Source organism: Propithecus coquereli, unplaced genomic scaffold (assembly GCF_000956105.1).
Source record: "Propithecus coquereli isolate 6110/MARCELLA unplaced genomic scaffold, Pcoq_1.0 Scaffold388, whole genome shotgun sequence".
Taxonomy (NCBI): Eukaryota; Metazoa; Chordata; class Mammalia; order Primates; family Indriidae; genus Propithecus; species Propithecus coquereli.
Genome location: NW_012149596.1, coordinates 642,574 through 663,024, shown reverse-complemented (window position 1 = coordinate 663,024; position 20,451 = coordinate 642,574). Strand labels below are relative to the sequence as shown.

General features: G+C 49.0%; 2 protein-coding genes across 9 annotated transcripts in view; one reads left to right on the top strand and one right to left on the bottom strand.

Annotated features, from left to right (window-relative positions):
* The window catches only part of RBM10 (RNA binding motif protein 10), a 27,530-nt gene extending 10,110 nt beyond the window's left edge, over positions 1-17,420 (bottom strand). For 2 of the 8 annotated variants that reach the window (XM_012652360.1, XM_012652361.1), the window contains exons 1-6: positions 17,138-17,420; positions 15,173-15,314; positions 6,110-6,293; positions 4,439-4,669; positions 2,410-2,479; positions 479-552 (exon numbers count right to left, since the gene is read on the bottom strand). In XM_012652360.1, the coding sequence (XP_012507814.1) occupies positions 479-552; positions 2,410-2,479; positions 4,439-4,669; positions 6,110-6,293; positions 15,173-15,189 (576 nt within the window). In that variant the 5' untranslated portion in view covers positions 15,190-15,314; positions 17,138-17,420. Of the gene's footprint in view, positions 1-478; positions 553-2,409; positions 2,480-4,438; positions 4,670-6,109; positions 6,294-15,172; positions 15,315-17,106 lie in introns of all 8 variants that reach the window. The other 6 variants (XM_012652362.1, XM_012652363.1, XM_012652358.1 and 3 more) reach the window with 4 other exon arrangements.
* Positions 17,418-20,451, top strand: NDUFB11 (NADH dehydrogenase (ubiquinone) 1 beta subcomplex, 11, 17.3kDa). The gene is made up of 3 exons (XM_012652364.1): positions 17,418-18,163; positions 19,924-20,054; positions 20,230-20,451. Exons 1-3 carry the CDS (start codon positions 17,957-17,959, stop codon positions 20,354-20,356), a joined length of 465 nt encoding a protein of 154 aa, XP_012507818.1. The 5' UTR covers positions 17,418-17,956; the 3' UTR covers positions 20,357-20,451.

The window sequence follows — 20,451 nt, the reverse complement described above, 5'->3', positions numbered from 1 at the left end:
AGGGAGAGGGCTGACAAAACGGGTCCTGTTAGTTAGTGTGCCAATAGCTAAGTTCCCTAGTGGTGGGACTTCCAGTGGTCCTGAGAGCAAAACGAAGTCCTAGCTCCAGCTAAGCCCAGAGCAAGGTGGTCCCCCTGGGACCCACCCTGTCCCCTGGGGAGTAGGAAGCTTAGTGAAAGAACCCACCCTGGCAGCTCCTTCTCTGAAAGCTCAGTTGGGGGAGGTGGAGAGGCAGCACTAGTGCTTGGCTGTAGGAAGGGGCCAGTGGCAAGTGTGGGCTCTGGATGGGAAGCCCAGTGGGGTGGCGAGAGATGGGAAGAGGAGATAGTGAGGGTCAGGAAGGAGAGAGAGGGGGCAGGGGGGACGGGACACAGGGCCACAGGGCAGGGAACTGTGTCCGTAAGAATCAGGCGATGGGGAGCGCTCGATTACAAAGTAGTATTTGTTTGGGGGGGGGGTTCAAGTGCGGCAAAGCAACCTGATTGGCTTCCATCCATCGTGTAGCGTCCTGCAAGTGACTAAACTCGACGAAGGCGAAGCCCCGGCTCTGACCTGGAGACAGCATTCAGATACAGACGCAGTGGGTTAGTCAACAGCTTTGGACACACGGCGTTCCCGGGGGCGGGACCCGAGGGGAGAGGACCAGGGGCAGAGAGGGAAGGGGGAAGAAGGAAGAAAGGAAGAGAAAGAAGCAATCAGAGAGAGAAAGACTAGGGGGTGGAGGAGGCAAGGTAGATGGCCAGGAAGGGCAGAAAAGAGGGAAGAGGGAGGGAGAAAAACAGGAGGAGAGAGGTTGGGGTGGGAGGAGAGACACACACACCAACTGGGAAGAGAGACAGAGAGATGGGGCTCAGGCAGACCTGCCCAGCCAGCCTGGGGTGACAGAGACGGAGAGAAGCAGCTGGGAGGAAAGGGTACAAGGAGAGCTCTGCCTCCAGAGAAGGAAAGAGGGGAAAGTGGGCAGGCTGCTGGCTCCACATGGGCCAGAATAAATAACTCAAGGGCAGGCCTAGCACAAGGTCAGGGGCACCCAGGAGGGGTCCTGTAATAGGTGTGAAATCACAGGAGCAGAAGAGAAGCTGGGCCAGGCTGCTCTATGAGGCCAGGAAGGCTCCTGGCCCATTGGGAACCGGGGGAGGTTAGGGACACAATCTCATCTCAGCTTCACAACAGTGCATGGGAAACGAGCCTCGCTAGGGAGCCACCTCAGGGTCACGGTGGGGAGACTACAGCCACAAATAGTCCAGGTCCTCCTAGACAGAAGGAGAACGGTGGCTGGGATTGGCCAGGAGGACCTTAAGGGTAGGAATCAGTGGGTGCCTGGGAGAGGTTCCCGGGGCCATTGAGAGGCTGCACCTGGGATGCCTCCTTGGGGAGAGAGACAGACCCAGAATCTGTCAGTGTGTGGTCTAGTTGGGCTGAAGCAGAGCAAAACCTACATGCAACCAAGAGAGACTCCAGGCCTGGCCAGAGTTGGGAGAGCAATTTAGGGCTTGAGGAGTCAGGAAAGCATCTCCTTCAGAGGCAGATACACAGGGAAGGCTTGGATGTGGCAGGGATTGGGGGGCATGCTTGATCTCCAAAAGAAATGACTGTTAGGATGCACAGGAGGATGGAATGGTATGATGAGAAAGAGAGAGAGAGAGAGAGAGAGAAAGAGAGAGAGAGAGAGAGGGGGAGGGAGGGAGGGAGAGAAAGATATATATATGGAGGTGTGGGGAGGAGAGAGACTGAAAGATGGAGAGAGAAGCCCAGGCAGAGTGAGGCCCCACTGTGCCTGCCTTGGGAAGCCTGGGTAGAGGTCCTGCAGAGACAACCCCCACCACCACCCCCCTGCTAACCTCAGGCCAGCTCCAAGCAGCCTGCAAGAGGGAGGGAGGGAACAGATGAGGCCAGAAAGTCCTGGCTGCTCCTTCGGATGCGCCCTTGGAAAAGAGCCATCCCCTGCCTCCCCTCTTGGGACACATGGGTGGGGCCATGTCAGACCTACTTTCTGGTCAGAGGCTATTACCAGAAGAATGTCGGGGAGAGCAAGGGGCAGAGGAAGGAGAAGAAAGGAGAGGGAAGGAAGTGTATTGGGAGGGGGTTACCATCTCAGATACTCATCAGAGTCCCAAAGAAGAGGTTCCCTGGAGCCTGGCCCTGGCCCTGCCCCGGGAGTGCTCAGCTCAGCTCAGAGCTGTACCCCCTCCCCAATAGAAGAGGGGGTGCTGGGAGAGGCTGCTGGCTGGAGCTGTGAGGAGTGGGGAAAGGGGGAGAGAAGAAGAGAGGGTACCCCCCAAGCTACCCATTCCCAGCTGTGGCAGGAAGGCAGGGGAGGGAGGGGGTCGGAGAAGGCAGAGGCAGGAGGGAGATTTGGAGGCTGAGGCTGGCCAGCAGAAGACAAGGGCACTGGGAACAAAAGCTCACCTGAGGATTTGTTCCGCATCAGCCGGACTTCCCGTGCTTGGACGCCGTGGGACTGCAGCTGGCCACGGATCTATATGGAGACAGAGAGTGGGACAGGCTCAGCATGAGGCTGCTGTGTATCTGAGGCCGGCTGGAGGCCTCTGGACCCTGAGGGGTCACTAGTGATGTGCACAGTCTCCTCTGGCTCTTTCAGAGCTTTTCCCTGAGTGACAACAGCCCCAGACCCACAGCAGTACCCGGTCTCGGCTTTCAGCCCCAGACCTGTAGAAAGTGAGTCAGAAAATGAAGAAAGGAGCACAGAGCAAGGTAAAGAATGGCAGCAAGGTGACCCTCGGGGGCACAGAGAACAGTAAGAGAGCCAGAGAGCCAGCAACTCAAGAAGGGAGGGCAGGGTGATCTGACAAAGGGCTTGGTGGCAGCCATAAAGCAAGGAAAGCTGGGATGCGATTTGCCCTTTGCAAGGGGATTACTGCCCCCCCCCCTCCCGCTTACATCAAGAGAGACTCATGACACAAATACCAACTGGGGAGGACAGGAGTCTGAGCAAATTCCAGCTGTGTGCCCTAGACCACGAGTCTAGCAGTAACTTAGGGTGGAGACAAAAAGGCATAGTTGTGGGGTTTGGAAAGCTTCCTGGATGAAGTAGGCCAGAGGGAAGCTGCACAGGCAATTTAGGATTTGGACCAGGTGAAGGCAGGATCTCTAGGCCAGTGGGGCCTCTTACGGAGGACTGGGAGTCTATGCCGGGCACTCTCAGAAGGAGTCTTCATACCTGTGGGCCTCAGTTTCCTCATCAGTTTAAACAAACAGGAGATTAGCCTTACATACACACACACACACACACAGACACACGGATGAAAAGGAAAAATACACAGAAGAGCTTATCAGGATTTCAAATACTAAGGGAAGGCTCAGGAAGTGGCAAGCAAGTGGGCTCTGGGGTCCAGCTGCCCAGGGTTAGACGCCAGCCTCCACTCGCTCTACCACCCACTGGCTATGGGACCTGGGGCAAGTTACTTCACTGCTCAGCACTTGGTTTCCTCACCTGTAGGATGAAATACAAAGAGTACCTTCCCTGTAGGGCCACTGTAAGGATTAAATCAGACCCAGCATGTGGCCCACCTTGTGATAAATCCTCAACCAATGTCAGCAATCACCTACTGTCTCACCCTGAACAGGGCAGGTGGGCCAGACTTTAGAAGCCCTCAAATACACAGGTGGGATTTTCTCTGCTACAAAAGGGCCAGCTGGCAGGTTACAGAGGGAAGCTGATCAGAGAATTCATGGGGGAGTGGACTAAGAAGGACTAGAGTCAGGAAGGCTGGTAGGGACACTATTCTAATGGTCCTTTTGGGGTTTTAATGTGGCTCCTTATGAAAAGTGTGTATGAAAAGGAAACAGGAGAAAAGGGAGAAGATGGTCATTCCTAGTGACCTATTTGGGAAGAAAGAAATAGATAAAAAATTTAAGGAAGAAAAAGAAAATAAAGGGAGGAAGATGGAAGGGAGAAAATGTCACAAAGGCAAACGGCATGGGGAAGCTATTAGTAGCCACCCAAGGCTCTGTGGCCAGGCCAGTGATGAGATTTGATGCTGCTGACAAAAGGGGATGCGGGAGAATGAGAATAAAATTTCAGAAAATCCCATGCCCTCGGCCAATGGTTGCAGGGTCCCAGTGTCATCTCTGCCACTGGCAATAGCCAGCATTAGGCCTGGTGAGCAGCTGGCCCTCGATGCACACATGCAGAATGGCTGGGTGACCAGTGGAACGTGCAGGACTGCTCTTCTCCCTCCCACACCCACAGCCATCACCCCTTGGCCAAGCTGGCCTATCTGACATTCCTCCCTCCAGACCAGGAGCCAATGGGGCCTGCCCACAAAGGACTGATCAGTGCTGGGGAACAGGAGCCAGTGGGGGAGAAGGGATGAAAGGTGCTGAGGTTGGGGGTGAGGGAGGGGTGGGGAGAAGTTGAGGGCCCTGGAGGACACCCAGCCTGGCCTCCTGCCCAGGGCCATGGGGGGGCACGTACGTCATCCTCAGTGGCTGCCTGTGGCAGCATCCTCAGCATGACGATGTTACTGGCCTTCTCCTCCTCCTCCTCATCCTCCTCCTCCTCCTCCTCCTCCCCTTGCTCGGTCCGATAGTCCTGGTCGCGATAGTCGCCGTCTCGGGGGAAGCCTGGCGGGCCGGTGGGGCTGTGCCTGTGCCGCCGCCGCCGCCTACGCTGAGTCTCGGAGCCCGGGGAGGCCTCGTAGGAATCCTGGCCGACAGAATGAGATGAGAGACACCAGACGGGCAGTCAGCCTGGGCGGGCCTAGGGGCTGGCCGCTGGCTCTCTGAGACAAGCAGGCTCTGAAAGCCAGGGGTGGGCGGGCTCCGGCTAAAGGGTCAGACAGGCAAGGTGGGTAGGCCCTGGACTGCAACCCTCTGGGGCTGGAAATTCTCCACACGATATTTTTGGGGCTGCCTTCAGAGGGTGGGGAGAAGTAGGTGGCAGTACTAGTGTGGGGGAACTCCCAAAGGTAGGTGACAAGACACAGCTTAAGCCTCCTTGGGGCAAAATGGCCTAGAGTCAGCACACCAGACCCCGCCCTTGATTTTTGTCCTCCTCCTTCACCAGCTCCGCTGGTATGTGTGCAAGTGTTCCCTGTGCCATCAAAGGCCACACATTTCCTATGGTTCTCAGCCTGGATCTGGGCCCTGCAACCAAGCTAGGGGCATAGGAATAGCTTTAGATCTTGGCCAGAGCCCCAGCCCCAGCCATTCCTCCATCAGTCCCTACCTCAAAATAGGGTATGGTTGCTGGGCTTTTGGTTGTTGCAAACCCATCCATCCCAGGACTAAGCAGGCCAAGCCTGGGGCCACACCCTGCCCATGCAGAGGGGGCCAGAGCCAGATAACTTGGTGCTCTGCTCTCACTCTGGCCAGGGCCATCCAGTGCCCCCAAAGACATCCAGGCACAGCTTACAGCTGCCACTGGGGAAGCCTGGCTGCCCTCAGCCCCTGGTCCCCCACTGAAGCTGATGGCCCACTATAGGGGTCTTTGCACTGGACCCTTCAGAGGGCAGCAGCTCCCACCCTGCTGGACAGGAGAGCTGCTTGCTTGCTTGGACCAGGGCCCTGACTGCTCTCTCCAACTGGGGCTCCCCTAAGGCAAGGCTGTTTCTTCCCCTCACATGGGGGTTCCTTGATGGCAAAGATCATGTGTCACCCCTCAGCCTAAGGGTAACTACCCAACATGGCACTGGCTCCCCCAAGGGGTCCTTCCCTTCTGTCTAGGGGCTCTGTCACCATTGGGAATGCCTACGGTTGGCCTCCCAGAACTGCTCAGCTCGGTGCTATGCAGGCCCCTGGCTGCCCTCCCAACCCCAGACGCCGGGTCCCACGGAAGAGGCTCTTTGAGTGCCCCAAGTCAGCTGGGAGCAGGCAGTACAGGGCTCACAGTGACCATGGGCCCAAACTGAACAACAGGAAAAAGGGAAAGAGGTGGTGGCCAGGGGCCTTTAGAAGTACAGAGCCAAGCGTGTGGAAGCCAGGGAGACCCAGGCTGGGAGAGGAGCCCTCAGAGAGGGGAGTAGGGACAGGCCCTCCAGGTGATGCAAAGCCACCGAGCACAGTCTGAAGAGGCACAGGAGCAGACAGCTGCCTGCACGCGGTGCTGCAGCCAGACACAGAGGCCCTTCAGGAGCCCTGCCCTCACCTCCGCACTCTGCTCCTCAGAGGAGTCGTCGTAGTCGTGCTTGCCCTCCTGGCTACCATACTCGCGGGGATACGAACGGTAGTCCATGTCTCGGTAGTCGTGGTCTCGGCTGCGGTTCTCCCCACCGTCATCCTGTGAGCGGTCGGTGGCTCCATAACGGCCGGTCCTGTCACCACGACCACCTCTAGGGGAAGAAGGAAAGGGAGGGATTATGGGTCGCCCTTTCTGAAAGGTACAAGAGACAGGGATGACTCTCACCTATCCACCCATCCCTCTAGGCCCCCAGGCCCACCCCCAGACACGGATTCCTAAATCCTTACCCTACAGAGGGAGCTGACTCCCACACCTCTCTCGAATACAACCCACCTCCCTCCATCCTTCCCCCACCCCCTCTGGTTCACACTGCTGGCTCCCTTCATGGGCACCTCAGTTGTGGCCTGGCTGGTCTCCTCACCTCCACCCAGACCTCCCCAGTTCAGTCCCTACGTCCCGAATCCCAAATGTGAGTATTCTCTAAGGCAAAAACAATCAAAGCAAACCATCTTATTCCCTTCGATGGCTCCCTCTTAGTTTCAGGATAAAACACCGAAATGCCCACCAAGGTCCCACAAGGCCTGCAGGGTCCTGTGGGGGCAGGTCCCTGCCAACCGCTCCCCCCCATCGTGTACCATGCCCCACCCCTTTGTTTCACTGTCACCTTGCTAGCAATAGCAGGCTCCTTTGTTAAAACTTCTCCTACCACAATAATTATAAAATAATTATCTCAAAGCTGATTTAATCTGCATTTCTTTGGTGAGTTAAAAAAATTCCAAGACCACGGGTTCCAGGAAATGAGGGGCCCATAGCTGCTTGGCTCACTATCATACTCCCCAAAGCTTAGCATAGCTTCTAGTACTCAGTAAGTGCTTGACAATTATGTTTTGGATAAAATAATGATGAAAAAGCTATTATAAAAGCAACCAATACATATTTGTTTGAAGTTGCAGTGAGCTATGATTGCACCACTGCACTTCGGCCTGGGTAACAGAGCAAAACTCTATCTCTAAAAAAAAAAAAAAAACAAAAAACATGAGAAAGCAAGAAAAAACAGACCCCACAGAAGAATGTTACTAGCAGGATTCCAATTATGGTCAGGAACAACACTAGCATGTCCATTATCAACACCATTCTTAACATTAGTCTAGAGACACTAGCTAAAGCAATTAAACAGGGAAGGAAGAAAAGAGGTTAAAAGCTGAAAAGGACCCGTAATCCTAGCATTTTGGGAGGCTGAGGCAGGAGGATCCCTTGAGGTCAGGAGTTTGAGACCAGCCTGAGCAACAGTGAGACCCCATCTCTATAAAAAATAGAAAAATTAGCTGGGCATGGTGGTGGGCACCTGTAGACCCAAGCTACTCAGGAGGCTGAGATTACGGGTGTGAGCCACTGTGCCCAGCCCAGTATTTGGTATTTTAAATAACCTACAGGCTTAGGCCCAATCTTGCTGTCTAGCATAATGACCCTCAATAATAAGGATAGTTAGGTTCTTTAAAACTTTTTATTTGAGGATAATTATAGATTCACAGAAGTAGCAAAGATACTACAGGGAGGTCCCGTGTACCCTTCACCCAGTATTCCCTACTGGCTACATAAATATGGTACACATATTTTGTTTATCATTCATCTGTTGATAGACATTTAGATCGTTTCCACCTCTTGGTTGTTTCGGATATTGTGAATAATGCTGCTATGAATACTGGTATATAAGTATCTGTCTGAGTCCCTGCTTTCAATTCTTTTAGGCATGCTGAATCATATGGTAATTCTATGTTTAACTTTTTATGGAACTGCCAAACTTTTCCACAGCAGTGGCACCATTTTATATTCCTACCTACTGGTAATGCACAGGGTTCCAATTTCTCCACATCCTCACCAACACTTATTATCTTGCATCTTTTCATGTGCTTATTGACCACTTGTATATCTTCTTTGGAGAAATGTCTATTCAAGTCCTTTGTCCATTTTTTTTTTTTTTTGAGACAGAGTCTCACTCTTTTGCCTGGGCTAGAGTGAGTGCCGTGGCGTCAGCCTAGCTCACAGCAACCTCAAACTCCTGGGCTCAAGCAATCCTTCTGCCTCAGCCTCCCGAGTAGCTGGGACTACAGGCATGTGCCACCATGCCCGGCTAATTTTTTCTTCTATTTTTAGTAGAGACGGGGTCTCGCTCTTGCTCAGGCTGGTTTCGAACTCCTGAGCTCAAACAATCCACCCGCTTCGGCCTCCCAGAGAGCTAGGATTACAGGCGTGAGCCACCGCGCCCGGCCCCTTTGTCCATTTTTGAATTGGGTTGTTTTGTTGTTGTAAGAGTTCTTCATATATTCCGGATATTAATCCCTTATCAGATATATGATTTGTAAATATGGTCTCTCATTCTGTGGGTTGTCTTTTTACTCTCTTGATAGTGTCCTTTGACATATTAAGTTTCTGATCTTGATGAAGTCAAACTTCTTCTCCTGCCTCAGCCTCCTGAGTAGCTGGGACTACAGGTGCGTGCTACCGCTCCCAGCTAACTTTTTCTGTTTTTGGTAGAGACGTGGTCTCACTCTTGCTCAGGTTAGTCCTGAACTCCTGAGCTCAGGTGATCCTCCCACCTCAGCCTCCCAGAGTGCTAGGATTATAGGCATGAGCCACCAACCCGGCCTGATATCCTTTTTCTATTCCAGGATTTAATCCAGGATACCATTTAGTTGTCATGTCCCCTCAGTCTTCTCTGGCCTGTGAAAGTTTTGCAGTCTTTCCTTGTTTGTTTTGTTTTGATGACCTAAACAGTTTTGAAGAGTATTACTGGTCAGGTATTTTGTAGAATGCCCCTCAACTTGGTTTTGTCTAATGTGTTCCTGTGATTAGATTTGAGGTTATAGGGGTATTTTTGTTTTATTTTGTTTTGAGTAGCACACAACAGAAGCGAGATACCCTTCTAATCATATCATAGCAGGGAGCATATGATACCAATGTGACTTATGGTGATATTAACCCTTGATCATCTGGTTAAGGCAGTGTCTGCCAGGTTTCTGCCTTGTAAAATGTCTATTTTCCCCTTTCCATACTATATTTTTTGGAAGCGAGTCCCTAAGACCAGCCCACATTCAAGAGGAGAGGACTTAAGCTCCACCTCCTGGAGGGAGGAGTATCTACATTATTTGGGATTATTATTTATAATTATTATATTTATAATTATAAACGATTATTTTGTAATTATAATTATCACTAAATAATAATTATTATTATTTGGAATTCTTCGGTAAGGAAGATTTGTGATAGAACATTTTTTAACCTAACAGATTTGCAAAAGTTCAAATGTTTGACAACAAACTCTGTTGGCAAGGCTGTATGGGAATAGGCACTCTCACTGCTGGTAGGAGTAAAAAATGGAACAATCCTTATGGAGGGGAATTTGGCAATAGCTGGTAAAACTAAAAATCTATATATTCTCTGACCCACAATTCTACTTTTGGGAACTTAATGTACAGATATACTTGCACGTGTACAAAAATGTTATTCACTGAGGCACTGTTTTAAAAAACAAAGGACAAGAAACAACTTGAGAGTTGAGAAAATTGTTTTTTTTTTTTAAAAAACAAGGAGAGAGCTCCTCTATCAAATATTAAAACATAAAAGTAGATCAATTAAAACATGGATGGACAGATGAGTGAAACAGAACAGAGTTCGTAGCACACAAAAACACATGAAAATTTAGCATAAACCAAAGGTCATATTTCAAATCAACAAGGGGAAAATGGATTAGTCAGTAAATAATAGATGCAATAACTATCTGGCCCAGGAATCATCAAACTACAGCCAGTGGGCCAAATCCAGTCTCCTTAAATAAAGTTTTATTGGACACAGCTATACCCATTCATTTACACATTATCTACGATGGCTTTCAGATGCAACAGGGATAGTACAGTCTGCAATGTCAAAAATATTTACTACCTGGCCCTTCACAGAAAAAATGTGTTGACCCCTAAGAAAATAGAGTTGTTTATCTACCTCACTTCTTACACCAAATAACATTAGCCAGGTGTGGTGATGTGTGCCTGTAGTCCTAGCTACTCAGGAGGATCACTTGAGCCCAGGAGTTTGAGGTTGTAGTGAGCTATGATCACGCCATTGCACTCTAGTCTGGTAAACAGAGCAAGACCCTGTATTAAAGAGAGAGAGACAGACAGACTGAGCAAAGACTGCTCAATTCATGTCATGGGGTTACGTTGCTTCCAATGCCAGATAAATACAGGAAAGAAAACCATAGGAGTACTTTGCTAATAAACACAGATGTAAACACCCTAAATCCAATAGTTTATTTAATCTGCCGGTGTTTTAAAAATATACATAAACCACTTAAATAACTTTTCTGCCTAAAATTCATGAGTAAGCATTAGGAAAATCCAAATTGAGAAACATTCTATAAAACAACTGACCTTAAAACATGTCAAGGTCACACAAAACGAAGAAAGACTGAATAACTGTTACAGATTAAAGACTAAATAACTGTTACAGATTAAAGACTAAAAACACAAAGTAGTGCAATGTGATATGTGATCTTGGATTGGAGATTGTATCTGGGAAATCCAGCTATAAGGGACATTATTGGCTGGGCACGGTGGCTAATGCCTGTAACTCCAGCACTTTGGGAGGCTGAGGTGGGAGGATCGCTTGAGGCCAGGAGTTTAAGACCAGCCTGGGCAACACAGCAAGACCCCATCTCAAAAAAAAAATTTAGCCAGGCATGGTGGTGGCATGCCTGTAGTCCTAGCTACTGGGAACGCTGAGGCAGATCACTTGAGCCCAGAATTTGGAGACTGCAGTGAGCTATGATCATGCTACTGTGCTCCAGCCTGGGCGACAGAGTGAGACTCCATCTCTAAAAACCATCTAAGATCTAAAACTTCACGGTTTCTATCAATGTGAAATAAAACTTAATTCTGAAAAAAAAAAAAAAAGATCTAAAACTGTCTAAAACTCCGTCTCTAAAAAACAACAATAAAAAAGAAAGGACATTATTGAGACAAGTGATGACATCTGAATATGGGCTTTATACAAGATAAAGTATCATAGCATTGTTAAATTTCCTGATATTGAAAGTGTACTGTGATTATGGAAGAGAAAGTCCTTGTTCTTAGGACATACGTGCTGCTGGACTTAAAGGGTCATGTCTGCCACTAACTCAAATGATTCAGAAAAAACAATGTGTGTGTGTGTGTGTGTGTGTGTGTGTGTGTGTATGTGGGTGTTTGGTAAACTAAATGTGCAAATGTGGCAAAATATTTACAATTAGTGATTCTGGGTAGAGGATATATGGGAGTTCATTATATTCTTTTTTGCAACTTTTCCATACATTTGAATTTTCAAAATAAGTTATAATAAAAATATTCATACACAGCATGATTAAGTAGGGTACAGCTCAAGAATGCCAAGAACATAATTTAATACAAATTATGAAATTAATGCACAAAAGAGGAAAAAACACATGATTTTGAAGTTTAATACTCATTTATGATCAATCTTAGCAAATTAAGATTAGAGAATTTTCTTGACTTATTAAAGGCTACGTTCTTCTAAAAACTTATTGCACATGTCATACTTAATGAAGAAACTTTAAACACATTCCCTTTTATTTTGCTTCCTTCCTGTTGCATCGAGTACCATGTGTTGAGGATGGCTACACAGAAGGGGCTGCCTATTAGCCCTGGACTAAACACCTATCTGCAGTTTGCCTTTATTTTATGCGAAAGAAAAGCAAACTATCCTGTTTAAGCCATTATTCTTTGGATTTTCAGCCACAACCAGCCAAAGTGAATCTTAATTTGTGCACCCAGTACCACTGATACTATTTAACATGGTACTAAAAGTCCCGGACAATGCTATAAGTGAAGAAAAAAATAAGAAGTGACAGGATGGATTTGCATACAACATGACCAACTACTTAGAAAGAACATCGGAATCAACAACGAACTATTAGAAATAACAAGAGAGTACAGCAGGGATAAGATAACTTACAGAAATCAACAGCTTTCCTCTACCCCAACAAATACCAGCATGAAAAAAATTAAAAGAAAAAAAAGATGTCAATAAAAACTACTGAAGTACCTAGGGACACTTTAACAAAGAATACACAAGACCTGTATTTTCATTTATTAAGATTTTTATGCTCTTCACACAAATTTTAAAATATTCTCCATACAGGTCTTAGATGAGATGATTACTCACAAAGATGACAAATTTCCCCAAATTAATATAGAAATTCAATGAAATATCAATCAAAATTCTTAAGTGTTTTTGAGAGACTTGATAAAATTTTTATATAGAATAAAGCTCCACAAAGTTGATTTTTCAAATCAACTTTGAAAAATAAGAGCAAAGAGGGAGCTATTAATAGTAAAAATAAGGTTCTGGCACAAGAATAAGCAAATAGACCAATGGCACAAATTATATCACTCAAGATGAAGCCACGTACATAAGGGAACTTGAAGTCAGAAGAGGTACCACAAAACAATAGAGAAGGAATGGATGATTTAGGAGGTGGTACTGGAAAAACTGCCCGCTATATGGAGGAAAACAAAACCAGAATCTCATATGTCTGTCTTCCCCTCCCCTCTTCCTCTCTTTTTCCTTCTCTCACCCTCTTGCATTTTGCCATGGGATGACACAGCAAGGCAGCAAGAAGGCCCCCACTAAATGCTGGCACTTTGGTATTGGACTTCCCAGCCTCCAAAACTATGAGAAATAAATTTCTTTATAAATTAAAAAAAATAGACTCTAGATGTATTTAAGACCTGAACGCAAAAGGTAAAACTTTAGATTGAAAGAATCTTTGTGATTTGGGATAGGAAAAAAGATTCTGAAAGTGAAATTACAAGGTAAAAAAAAGAGATGACTTTAGCACACCAAAATTAAGAACAAGTACCTATCCTTGGGGGAATCGTTAAGTAAAAGGCAATAGGCACACCCCATGGTGCCCTTGGTGGCAACTGGAAGCAAAGCACTAAAATACACATGGCAATATAGACAGATCTTAAAAACACAGCACTGAGTAGTAAAAAGTTTGGGAAGCAGAACAAAGACTTTAGCACTATGTCATTTATATAAATTGAAAACACAGACACTCAAAACGACACTACATATTTTAGGATATATATCAAACAGGACAGAGCAGCTGATCATAGAGGTGGGAATTGGGAATAAAAATGAAAAAATAAACAGGGCAAGAGGAGCCCTTATGATGACCTATGATAAAAACCTACTTTGAGCTGGAAAGTATGATTAACTCAAACTTCTGCACTTGAAGACTTTCAAAAGCCAAAAGAAAGCCAGTGGCTTTGGAATAAAATCTGAACAAAGTACATATGTCACTTACTCAAACTCAGAAATGGCCACAGAGCACTGGTAGTGAATACTGTCCAAAATCAAATACCTTTCAAAAGACATTTTCAAGACTGATTAACAGTAGATGATGACTATATCTCAAATTTGGGCTCACTTTTCAGAAAACAAAATGTTATAATTCTATATTTTTAAAAGGTATGGTGGTACAAGAAACCCTTTGTAAGACATTTTAAAGATTATTTTCTCCCTGTTTTTTTTTTTTAAGAGATAAGGTCTCTCTCTGTCAACCAGGCTGGAGTGCAGTGGCGTGATCATAGTTCACTGCAGCCTCCAACTCCAGAGCTCGAGTGATCCTCTTGTCTCAGCCTCCCGAGTAGCTAGAATTACAGACATGTGCCACCATGCCCAGCTAATTCTTTATTTTTTGTAGAGACAGGGTCTTGCTATGTTGCCCAGGCTGGTCTCAAACTCCTGTCTTCAAGTGATCCTCCTGCCTCGGCTTCCCAAAGTGCTAAGATTACAGGCGTGAGCCACCAAACCCAGCCTTAAATATATTGACTCTTAATAGAGACTTTCTGGGAGAGTTAGGTCTGCTTTCCTTGGCAACCTTAAAATGTCATGGCTAGGCCGGGAGTGATGGCTCACGCCTGTAATCCTAGCACTCTGGAGGCTGAGGCGGGAGGATCGCTTGAGCTCAGGAGTTCGAGACCAGCCTGAGCAAGAGCAAGACCCCGTCTCTACCAAAAATAGAAAGAAATTGGCCAAACAATTAAAACTAGAAAAAATTAGCCGGGCATGGTGGCCCATGCCTGTAGTCCCAGCTACCTGGGAGGCTGAGGCAGGAGGATTGCTTGAGCCCAGGAGTTTGAGGTTGCTGTGAGCTAGGCTGACGCCTAGCCAGAGCGACAGAGTGAGACTCTGTCTCAAAAAAAAAAAAAAAAATGTCATGGCTAGATCACCTGCCTCAGGATCACCTGGGGTGACCGACCAGGATAGCAAGGGAGCAACAAATTCTAATTAGGATCTCTGCATTTTACCCAACGTCCCACTGTTTCTTGTTCATACCAGAGTTGAAAAAATAACTGTATAAGAGTATGGATTTCAAGACAAGTATCAGGCCGACTATAGCCCACCGTGTCCCTGGCATCTCTCACTATCTGACCTGGCTTGTCCCACACCCATCCTGGGCAAATTCCTGACTGTGATTCTGAAGGCGCCACTCCCTACCATCCCTCAAACTTGGCTACAGCCCCAACCTTGACCTCTGCCTCTCCTCCTCCTACTGCTCCTCCAGTGGCTGCTTTCATGGTGAATGGCACCACACACCTATCAGGGTCACCAAAGCTGGAAACCTGGGCATCAGCCTTGACTCCTCCCCCTCAATCGTTTCTCACCCTCACATCCAACCATGGTACCCAGCAAGCTGTTTTGTAATCACCTATAAACTGCGTGGTCTCCCTTGTGAGGCCATGAGTACCCAGGAGGCTGTAATCTTATCTGTCTCATTCATCACTGCACTCCCAGAGCCTAGCACAGGTCCTGGGTCACAACAGGTGCCAAATACAAGTCGGCTGAAAAGGAACCAATCATCTGTGACGCTATTTCCTCTGCCCAGAAGCCTTCTACTAGCACATTCCTGGATCAATTCTCACATGGAGCCAAGCCTAGGCTGCTTGGGAGGGGTGGGGGGAGATAACTCACCGTCTTTCATACTCCATGTCCTGATAGGGCCTGCGGGGGCTGCTGGGGCCCCTCCTCAGCCGCTGGCTCCGTTTCACTTCCCAGCCACCCCCGCTGCTGCCACCATGATCTGCCAGCCTGGGTGATGCCTCCTGCAGGGACTCTGGGGAGAGCAGAAGGAAGAAAGGGGTCAAGGGCGTTGGGGCAGAGAGGCCCTCCCTGAGCAACCCTTGTTGTTGAGGCTCTCTGCTGTTCCTCAACCCAGGGATGTTGTTTTCCAACTCCCAGTGCTCCTGTGGATCACAGTGGGAAGACAGCCCTTCCTTTCCACACAAATATGAGGCTAGAGCCCACTGCCCTAGAAAACAGCAAGGCTTTCATCAGACAGGGGGCATCTTGCAGAGAGACCTGGTGGGGCCACCCATTGTGTGATCATAGCTTTGCCACTAGAGACTTGTAGACAAGTTCAAGCCTGGGGCCACATGCCCTGGGGGGCTCTCAGTGCTGAATGACTTGCCTGAGATTAGGCACATTAGGTAAGATTTCACTACAGTGGCAGTCCCAGGCACCCAGCAGGTTCCTTCCATGGGCCCCAGGTTACCATTTCATCCTCCCAACAAAATGCTGGCTGCCCCCTACAAGGCAGCAAAAGATGCTGAAGGGCTCCTGGGGGTGTGTGTGAAGGGGCTAACTTGGCAACGAGACAGCTGCCACCTCCCTGGGCTCCTGGACAACACAGCCTTGGCCCTCACATGGCAACTGGCTCAGCCCTGAGCCCTGTCTCTTATGTGCAGCCAGGTCCCAAGGTGGCTCTCTCCCCAGGGCTCTGAGCTCAAGTTTTCCAGAGGCAGAAGGGGCCCTTCTGGAGGCTCTTCTGAACCACTGTGCTCTTCTGCTGGGATGGAGGGTCAGCCACCTCATCCGACTCTCGGGGCTGCAATGAGAACTAAGGGAGTCCTGAGAGCCCTGTCAGGGGTCAGGATGAATCCCACAATCTTCAGGCCCCGCCCTCTGAACGGGAATCAGGTAAAGCCAGACGGTAACAGGACCTGCCCAACCCTAGGTTGCCACCACACCTTTCCTCCATGCGCGCGCGGGCACGCACGCGCGCGCGCGCGCGCACACACACACACACACACACACACACACGCCAATTTTCTCTTCCTCCTCAAGGCACCGGGAACCAGAGTTACCTGCTCCCAGATGGATAAGAGTTATAATCACAACAAGGGGCCCCAGTGGCTGAGAGCCAGATACAAAACCCTCAACACACTCTGCCAAAGCAGCCAGAGTCACAGACACAAGCCCCAAATAACTACGGGCCAAAATTACAGAAGGAACACATAGTCAGGGCCATAATCACACACTGAGCCTCCTTTCAATGGATGAACACCAGTATCACACATAAGAATTGCTCAAAAAAAAGCGCAATAAGTCACACACACATTCCTTGCACTCCCCTTCCTACCCAATAAGTTAGGGCCAGTAACAAGACAGCCGCCCCCCACCCCGCCCATGGGTAAGGACCAGAGTCATAGACACCCGCCCCCCAGCCGCAAGGATAAAGACTAGAGTCACACATTCTTCTTCTGTCGCCCCTTCCCATGAATAGGGACCAGAACCACAGAACATTTCCCCGTGTACAGACAACCACCAAAGTAACAGGGTAGCAAGCACAACAAAGTCGCAGACACCTGCCTCTGCATGGGTACATGTTTAAAGTTCGGTGTAGCGGACACAGTTGCCTCCCTTCCCCCAATCCGCAAGCACCCATCCCGTGTCACAATCGCGCACGCGCCTTTGCTCTCGCAAAAAAAAAAAAAAAAAAAAAAGACCCCCCCCCCCCATCCCAGGGTTAGACGGTGCACACTCATCTCTCTGTTCCGCGCACACCAGCGGCCGCCAGTCCGCCCTCGCGCCTCCTCTACGCACCCCCCCCGCCCCAGGACCCTTACCTCCGCCCCCACGACCAGCGTCGACGCTCACCTTCTCGGCCCGGGCTGTCAAGGGAGGGCTCCCAGACATCACCTCGGCCCGCCGCCACCTCCTCAACTCTCCCAGCTCAGCCAGTGCCGGTGCGCGGAACAACCAAGTCCGAGGCTGGAGGCAGAAGGGAGGAGAGGGGAGGGGAAAAGCGCCAAGCGCGCTGCCCTCCCAGGGAAACCCTATGCAACCTACTTCCAGCCGGCCACAGTCACCAGCACAAAATGGCGACGAGGAGAAGGGAGCCGGCGCTCCGACCACCATCCACCTACTAAGGGAGCGCGCTCTGGCCGGCTTCGTCGATTGGTCGCTGGCCGCCGTTGGCCAGCCCTGGCCTGCTCTGATTGGCAGGCATTTGCCACCTCCCCACTGCCCAAGCAAACGCCCCGCAAGTGGAGAAAAAGAGGAGCTATTGGCCAATCCGTCAAGGTCCGCTTTTTAGAAGCTTGACTTCCTTTGAAGATGAAAGACTAGAGGAAGCTCCACCTCTCTCCCCAAAGGGCAAGGGAAATCTCTGGGCCATTGGCTGGGAATTGTATCCACCCATATGTCACCGCTTTATTCCTAGCAAGGAAATGAGGAGACCTATCAATAAGAGATTTCTCAGCCTGACAGATAGGATAAGAGAATGGTTCATCCCGCGAGACCATGACAACGGGAGGGAGAGGGGGCTCCTAAACGCCCCGCCTCATTTGAAAACAAAATCAGACCCGGGACCTATTTAGTGTGGCGGAGGCGGAGCGATAATTATCGTGCTCGGTCCAACTGCAGCTGCGCACAGTCGCATTTCCGTCCCCGCCCCTGAAGCCCTGCAGCACAATCATGGCGGGTGGGCTGTTAGGTTTGTGCGCTCGCCGCCTTTTGGTGACAGTGGCGACGCGAGGGCTTCCGGCTGCCCGCGTTCGCTGGGAATCCGGTTCCTCCAGGGCTGTGATCACCCCGTCCGCTGTGGCGGGAAAGCGGCCGCCAGAACCGACCATGCGCTGGCAGGAGGACCCAGATACCGAGGACGAAAACCTCTACGAGAAGGTGAGAGGGAGGGGGAACGGAACGCCGGGAAGGGTCAATCGGGGACCGGCAGACAGGGCGCCTTAGAGGACGTTCTTAGGCGGCCGAGGATTGCGCAACTGGCGAAATCTTCGAAGACCTGGGAATTTCGCATAGCTTGTTTTCCTCCTTTGTTCCCTGATTTCGGTCCATGGCCAGAGGTGGGATTGGCCTTATTTTGCAGACAGAAATCAAACTTGAAGTGGGCAGCGCTCAAAACACGTGAGAAGCAATATAGCATGACGACGGTAGTACTAAACACTGGTAAGACACTTGCTTGGTGCCACCTGTGTTCTAAACACTTCAAGTACATTAACTCATCCTCAAAACAACCCGATTTTGAGGTAGGCACTATTATTTATTATGCCCATTCTACAGATGAGGAAACTGAAGCACAGAGATGTTAAGTGGATTGCCCAAGCTCACATAACTGAATACGTGGTAGAACCGGTATTTGAACTTAGGGTTACCAGGTCTGCTGTGCTGTATTAATAGCAAAGGCTGTGAAGTCAGGCGGCCCGGGTTGGAATCCAAGCACTGACAGTTACCCACCTTGTGACCTTGGGTAAGTCGCTTAACCCCTTGGTGCCTCAGTTTCTTTTTTTCTTTTTCGTTTTTACTTGTGTACCAATCACACAGAAAGTGCCTCAGTTTCTTTGTGTGTAAAATGGGAAAAGTAATGGGGCAGTTTCTAAAAAATAAAATACTATACACCTGCCTCATGTAATTAAATGAGTCAAAATGGTCAGAACAGCAGGTGGCACTTCATAAGCACTCAGCATTAGAAGGAAGCATTATTGTCATGTTCCACCTCACTGAGGTATTACGAGGTTTGTGTATGTGAAAAGGCCTGGCACATAGTAATTACTTCATCAATACTAACCTCTTGTTAAGGGATTTGGATATATAGGATGCTTATTCATTTATTTGCTCATTCTGTATATATGTGTTGAGGGCTGCTGTATGCCAGGTGCAGTTCAGGGACCTAGGGGTACAGCAGTGTGGAAATCAGATAAGGCCTATGCTGTCATAGAGCCTACATAATTGTGGGGAAGACAGAAAATAAACATGTGAAATATTAGAAAGCAATAATACAGAGTGATATAGGCTGGATGCAGTGGCTCATGCTTGTAATCCCAGTGCTCTGGGAGGCTGAGGGGGGAGGATCACTTGAGGCCAGGAGTTCGAGGCCAGCCTGGGCAACATAGCAAGGCCCTGTCTCTACCAAAAAAGAAATAATAATAATGTAGGAATAATATAATAGTTAATAAGATAAGATAATGTGGTACAGAAGGTCTGGGGTGCTACTTTGGTAAACAAATAAGTGCTAGAAAGTTAAGCAGGATAAGTTGATGGAGAGTGACTTGGGTGTAGGGGGCTATTTTATCAGGTTACACCATAAGAAATTGCCAATATGCAACCATTTTTGACCTATAAAAATAGCAGTTTTCTGTGTTCAACTTAATAGAGTGACTCGGGAATGCCTCCTAAAGGAAGTGGTGATGAAGCCAAAATGTTCAATGATGAGACAGATCCAGCCATGACTAGATTGGGAGGAAAGGCTATTCAGGCAGTGGGAATAGCAAGTGCAAAGGGCCTGTGGTGGGAGGGAGCTTGACACATCCTAAGACTAGAAAGAGGAATTTAATGAGGAAGGGGAGTTTGGAGACGAGGTTCTGCAGAGCCTGCATAAGGCTTCGTGGAGCAGTAGGAAGCCCTCACTGACTTCTCCTCCTCCACAGAACCCAGACTCCCACGGTTATGATGAGGACCCTGTTTTGGACGTCTGGAACATGCGGGTCGTCTTCTTCTTTGGCTTCTCCATTGTCATGGTCCTTGGTGGCACCTTTGTGGCCTATCTGCCTGACAACAGGTTCATGGGGTGTCTGAGAGAGTAGGATGGATAGGGGGTGGAGACGGGGGTGGAGGTTGAGGGCGACTTTGCCAGGAATCTTGTCCTTGCACCATTGGGGAATGGGGACCTGAAATGCGGGATTGGTGTCCAGTGAGGCTCCCTCAGTGTCTACCCCCGCTGCCGCTGCTTCCAGGATGCAGGAGTGGTCCCGCCGGGAAGCTGAGAGGCTTGTGAAATACCGAGAGGCCAATGGCCTCCCCATCATGGAATCCAACTGTTTCGACCCCAGCAAGATCCAGCTGCCAGAGGATGAGGACTGACCAGTTGCTGAGTGGGGCTCAAGAAGCACCACCTTCTTCACCCCTGCCTGCCACTTTGTCCTCTCAGAGCACCTAATTAAAGGGATTGAAAGTCT

Excerpts from the sequence above, each read along its gene's own strand:
- NDUFB11 (XM_012652364.1), top strand. The coding sequence starts at position 17,957 with ATGGCGGGTGGGCTGTTAGGTTTGTGCGCTCGCCGCCTTTTGGTGACA. Across the intron at positions 18,164-19,923 it reads ACGAAAACCTCTACGAGAAG|AACCCAGACTCCCACGGTTA; the intron begins GTGAGAGGGAGG and ends CCTCCTCCACAG. Across the intron at positions 20,055-20,229 it reads GCCTATCTGCCTGACAACAG|GATGCAGGAGTGGTCCCGCC; the intron begins GTTCATGGGGTG and ends CGCTGCTTCCAG.